Genomic DNA, 5,741 nt, shown 5'->3' with positions numbered 1-5,741 from the left:
CAGGGCCTGGGCAGCTACGCAAGGGGATGTGGTTTTCTGCGTGGTGCAGGGAGCTGGCTTTTTGCTGACCACGGTACATTGGGCCTGGTGATGGCTGAGAAACAATCTGATCGGGGAAGAAAGAGGCTGAGTGCATCACGGGCTTCCTGGGGCTGCAGGCCCGGATTCAGTTCCTCACTTCGCTCACACTTGGGCCTCGGGCTCGGTGAAGCTGGACACCGGGGCGTTGGTGGCAGCACTGAGGGGCCCCCCCTGCCCCATCATGGCGTCTGGTCTCATCGTCCTCCTCCTCGGTGAGTATCGGAGACAGCCAGGCAGTGTGTCCGTGGGGGGGATCTGAGACCGGGGTGTGTGTCAGGGCGGGGAGGGGGTATCTGAGACCAGTGTAGGTTCCAGTTGTTCTGGGATCTGTTCCCTAATGAGCCGTCTCCTTTCCAGGCTGCTGGCTGCCCGGCCGGAGCGGGGTGTCGGGACGTGAGTATCGGTGGGAATGGGGCAGCTGGGGGAATTTGCACATTAAGGATGAGGGAAATGGGTGGCGGGAGGGGCGCAGTTCCCCCCCCCCCCCAAGGGGCTGATCCTATGAATCCCCTGCTCCCTTCCACACCCAGAGGTGGTGACTGAGACCTCGCCGCACTCATTGCGGGGATGGGCACCACAAAGGGTGAACTCAGCTGCCCTCAATCCTCTGACCCCCAGGAAGTACAGAGTTGAGGTACCTGCCCCCAGCAGTGACACCCAATCTCTGCCGGGGGGGCTGGCAATAGCCCGGGAAACAGGTCAGTTAGAGCTGTGCTGTAAAATGGGGACACACAGAGGGACGGTAGCGATGCCCCGTTGTTTCTCACCCCTCGTCTTGCTGCACACGCCCGTTTCACTCTGCTTCGCTTGTGGGTCAGGCTCAGCCCGACCCGGCGTTCTGCACGTCACCCCGAATAGCTTTGGAAATATCGCAGCCCCAAGGGGCCGTCAGCACCATGCACGAGCGGAGCCAGATCCCCAGCCGCTCAGAGAGGTTTTGGGCGGGTCAGACCCACAGTTTGAGCCCCAGGTGGGGGCAAAATAATGTTAGAACAACCAGAGGATTCTGCAAACACAGGTTTTTTCAGGGGCCTGTCCTGGGAACCGTTTGCTTAAGTAACCGAAATGTGTCCCACGCACCCGACCCGCACCCCCAGCGCACAGCACATTTCAAGGGAACTTGAGAAACGTGGATTTTAGGACATTGTAAAGAATAATCCATGTTCAGCCCAACTCCAGCAGAGCTGCTGCTCTACTGCAATGTTAGACCAACAGAAAGAGGGTGATTCTGATCTCAGCCCCCCGGTCAATCCAGAGTCACTCCTGACTGCAATGGGAGCAGGGCCAGGTTATAACCTCAGCCCCACCGGGTCAATCCGGAGTCACTCCTGACTGCAATGGGGAAAGGGCTGGATTGACCCTGGATAACTGAGAGCAGAACAGGAATCAGAGATTGGAAATCTCCTTTTCCTCTCCTGTGTCTCACCCCGGCTGTGAGCCGTGGGGCCGTGCCTGCACCCCAGGGACGGCTGTGGGGTGAGATGTTGGAGCGACAGACGGCAGAGGATTGAATGAGACCAATGCGGTTTGTGTCACCCCCACTTAATGCCTTTTCATTTGTGAATCCAGAGGGGCTGTACCCCAAACCCAACATCTCCATCAGCCCCAGTGGGGTGATCCCCGTGGGGGGAAACGTCACCATCTCGTGTTGGCATCATCAGTACCGGGGCATGAGGTTCCTCCTCTACAAAGATGGAGATGGGAACTACCTGAATTACATAGACCTGGCTGGTTCTGTGGCTGAATTTCCCATCCTCTGCGTGAGACGGGAACAGAGGGGAAACTACACCTGTCTTTTTGCTGCCAGAACAGTAGATGGTGCCTACTCAGAGTTCAGTGACCCTGTGCAGATCATTGTAGCAGGTGAGTGACCCAGCCCAGCCTCTATGCCCCCAGCCCCACACCCAGCCGGACTCTCAGGGGGGCTTGGGCCCGATGGGATGCCCAGGGCCAGGCTCTGCCCTGAGCCCTAGAGCCCAGAGAGGGGCCGCCCGGGCGGGGAGCAGGGGCAGAGTCACTGAGGGGAGCAGCAGCCACAGGAGGTTGGAGTCCCAGAGAGGGGCCGTGCCCCCCAGGGGAGCTGCAGAGCAGGGGCCTCTCCCAAGGGGATGCTCCCCGTCTCTGGGACGCACAGAGGAGTCAGGGCCCAGGGACTGCCCAGCCACCCCCTCCCACACGCTCCGAATCCCGGGCACCTCCCCACTCCCCTGGGAACCCAGCACTAAATGGCAGGCTGGGCTGATGGGGGCCGGTGGCTGGGTTGCCATGTCAGCCCCTCCCCGCCCGGGGCCTGCATCTCACGGCCTGTCTCCTCCGGCTCCCAGAGCCCTCTCTGCCCAAGCCCTCCATCTCCATCAGCCCCAGCCGGGGGGTCAGCCTGGGAGAAGCCGCCACCATCCGCTGTGGGGCTGGGTCCCAGAACGCCACCTTCCTTCTCTACAAAGACGGAGGCTATTGGGGGCGTGCGATGCCCAGGGGGGACGTGGCCGAGTTCTCCGTGGCCAGCGTCACAGAGGAAGACGTGGGGAGCTACAGCTGCTCCTATTTCACCAGGCGGGAGCCGGTCGCCCTGTCCTACCCCAGCGACCCTGCATGGCTGGCGGTGAGAGGTGAGGGGCCCAGATCTGCGTCTCCCAGACACTCCGCCCCAGGCAGCGAGGGGGCAACAATGGGGCAGGACTGGGGACCCCCTTGGCCAGTTAAAGGGGCTCGATCAGCCCATGGAGCCGTCCCAGGGGAGCCACGAAGGGCTGGGCTGGCTGGGGAGAATGGATGCACTTTTTATGGGTATGTGGGGCCCAGACAGCAGAGGGAGGGGCACACTGCGGTGGGATGGATGGAGGGGTGCGCACGGGGACACACAGACACAGCCGGGTGTGGGGGGATGGGTGTAGGGCGCTGTCGAGGCTTCCTGTTTATGGGGGCACAGGAGGGAGGAGGGAGCCCCATTGGTCTGACAGCACCAACCCCCTTCCCTCTTTGTCATCCCCAGATTACACCTGGGGCAACGTCGCCCGCCTGGCCCTGGGCACCGGGGTCCTGCTGGCCCTGGCCCTGATCCTGGCCGAGGCTGCCCGCGGATGGAGGAGGGGCGGATGCTAGGTGAGGTGCCCCCCCATTTCAAAGTCCTCCCCACTACAGCCTGGCTGCCCCAGCGTGTGGGAGGACAGGGGGTCACTGTCACCCTGAGGGACAGGACAGAGCCGGCCGGCCTTGCTCTGGTTTAAGGCACTTCGTTTCCCCTCTGCGAGCTGGACGTGAGGCCATTGCTGCGCCACCCAGCGCCCGGCGCGCCAGCGGGCAGAGCTGATTAGCAGCACACAAAGACGCTGGAGACCCGGGGCTGTTTCCCCTTTTTGGCTGTGTTATTTTCCGCCCCGCTGCCTCTTTCTTCCTCGCCTGACTCACACTTCCAGCTTCCCAGCAGATCCTGAAGTCAGGTGTATCGAGCCCATCCCAACCTGCCCTGCCTGAGGAGAACGGGTCCAACTCCAGGACTGCCCTGACCGGACTGTAGCCACGCAGGCTCCGAGCAGCAGGGACTGGGGTCGCTTGCCAGCCAATGCGCCCGCTTCTGGCTAACCCACGTCCCGCGCGCCGACACCTTCATCCGAAGCTGGATTTCACCCACCGTTTGCACCCTGTCTCTCCTCCACCTCACGACCCCTGTTTGCTAGGGACCAGGCGGCCACCCTGCCCATCAAATGACTCGTTTCCTTCTCCCCAGGGCTGGGCGCTTCTGGAAACAAGAGGCTCGGATACGTGGAGCCACTCTGACTCGGGCTGTCGCCCGCGGCCACGCAGCCCCCGTCTCAGTGGAAAGACCTGGCTGGATTCCTCCTTCGGGTGTTTAACCCTAAAAGCTTCCCTTTGCACGGCTGCTTCTGGGGTGTGCCCAGGAGCCGAGTAAAACGAAGGGTGTGGTTTGAAAGGAGCCCGGCTCCCCTGGCCCTGTGCAGCGTCGGAGACAGAGAGAGTTTACAAACCCCTTCAACTCCCTGGGCCTCAGAGGCCATCTGCAAACCGCTGTAGGGAGGCAGGAGTTTGGGGGGACAGTGGGGCGAGCAAGTGTGAGAAATCGGTTTGGGGGACAGGCCAGGGTCAGGGTGGGGGATGGGTGTTGGAGGGGAGATGGGTGGCGGTCGGGGCGGGGGTGTGGCAGGAAAGGGGACAGGGGCCGAGGTCACAGCAGAGCATTGGGGGTTTGAGGGGAGACGGGATGGGGGAGGGGCTCCCCACTCACAGATTCGGGGTCACCGGATGGGGTCTGAGGGGGGATTTGTTTTCCCGCCAAAACTGCACCTGAGCTGGGGCACCTCTGGCCGGGCGGGGGGTGCAGTGAGGGGCAGGCGACCCCTATGGCATCTCAGTGCCCCCGCGGCCATGGGGCAGATTCACCCTGAAACACTCACGAAGGGGGGACCCAGAGACCCCCAACCACTGGGGGCAGCTTCCCTTGTCACCCCGTCACTGCCCTGCCCCCCTTCAGCTCCTGCCCCCTCAGCCTCAGTCCTCAGCCCCCAATGTTCCCTCCATGTTCTCCCACCCCCCATATTGCCCAGCCTCCTGCACGGCCCCTCCCAGCCCAGCTGGCTGCCATTTCCCAGAGGGCAGCCTGGGAGCCATGGCAACCGGGGACGTTGGTGGCCATCTTAACTGAGGGCGAGGGGATGGGCAGTTGAGGGGAAGGGGAGCAGACAGGTTCTGAGGGGGGATGGGTGGGAGGATGAGGAGGGACGGGCTGTGGTGGGGGAGGGTTTTGGGGGTCAGGCTGGGGGGATTTGACGGGGGATAGACCAGGGGGAGGTGTGGACGGGGGGTGAGTTTCGGGGGTGACTCTTCTACACAACAAATCTGCTGCTCATCCCCCGCCTGCTCCGTGGGGTGGGGCAGCCGAGGGGGGAGGCTGCAGGGCAGTTGTGGGGCGGCTGCTGGGCAGTGGGGTGGGGATTGAACAAGGCCCATTGGGACCATGCGACCGGGCGGCTGAGTCACTGTAACGCGGCTCCATGTGGCGGTGCCGCTGGCGTTACCAGCTGTGCCAGAGCGATGGGCGGGTGCTGCGCCACAGTGACACTGGGTCCTGGCTCCCAGCCCCCTGCTCTAACCACTGCACCCCACTGCCCTCCCAGAGCCAGGGACAGAGTCACAGTTCCCTGGTCCCAGCTTTCTGCTGCTTCTAGCCAATGGCTGTACAAACAGAGCCTGTCTCACGTCCCTCTCCTGTGGCCCGGCCACAAACCACTCACCGTTTCCCCTTCAGCTCGCAGTGCAGGGTCTCTGCGGGCACAGGATGGTCCCTGGCTGTCTCCCGGCTGGTGACCCATCAGGGGCATGGGTTGGAATTTCTTTTTCTCTGATTTTCTTTTGAACCTGGTTTATTCAATTCACGCGCTGAGAAAAGCCCCTGAGAAGCAGGTGTTACAGCATCAAGCCGTCCTCACCGCCCAGCTGTGGCCCAGGGGCAGCAAACCAGGCGTTCCCCATCACCCCCACGCCTTGCACACTGCCACGGCTTGTGTCACACGTGGGCAGGTTTGCAGGCTGAGAGGGAAGCTGCAGAGTCGACTCTCCAGCGGCAGGAAATGTCACAGTGAAAGTTTCCTGTCCCCCCTCCCCGCAGAGACAGGGACAAGCTGCGACCTGCATGGTGCTTGGCC

The 5,741-nt window shown here is 62.6% G+C and overlaps 1 protein-coding gene across 1 annotated transcript; it reads left to right on the top strand.

Moving 5' to 3' along the window:
• Window positions 1-262: 262 nt before the first annotated feature.
• On the top strand, window positions 263-3,198 carry LOC137143158 (leukocyte immunoglobulin-like receptor subfamily A member 2). The gene is made up of 4 exons (XM_067532783.1): window positions 263-293; window positions 1,651-1,944; window positions 2,406-2,690; window positions 3,074-3,198. Exons 1-4 carry the CDS (start codon window positions 263-265, stop codon window positions 3,181-3,183), a joined length of 720 nt encoding a protein of 239 aa, XP_067388884.1. The 3' UTR covers window positions 3,184-3,198.
• Window positions 3,199-5,741: the final 2,543 nt, after the last annotated feature.

Source organism: Emydura macquarii, unplaced genomic scaffold, assembly GCF_026122565.2.
Source record: "Emydura macquarii macquarii isolate MOO-44397 ecotype Brisbane River unplaced genomic scaffold, CSIRO-AGI_Emac_v2 contig_3296, whole genome shotgun sequence".
In the NCBI taxonomy this organism is placed as follows: domain Eukaryota; kingdom Metazoa; phylum Chordata; order Testudines; family Chelidae; genus Emydura; species Emydura macquarii.
Note: the sequence above shows the minus strand (reverse complement) of the source record. Positions and strands in the feature narration are given on the sequence as shown.

Coding starts and splice junctions, on each gene's coding strand:
- LOC137143158 (XM_067532783.1), top strand. CDS start 263: ATGGCGTCTGGTCTCATCGTCCTCCTCCTCG. Junction 294..1,650: donor TCTCATCGTCCTCCTCCTCG/GTGAGTATCGGA, acceptor TTGTGAATCCAG/AGGGGCTGTACCCCAAACCC. Junction 1,945..2,405: donor TGTGCAGATCATTGTAGCAG/GTGAGTGACCCA, acceptor TCCGGCTCCCAG/AGCCCTCTCTGCCCAAGCCC.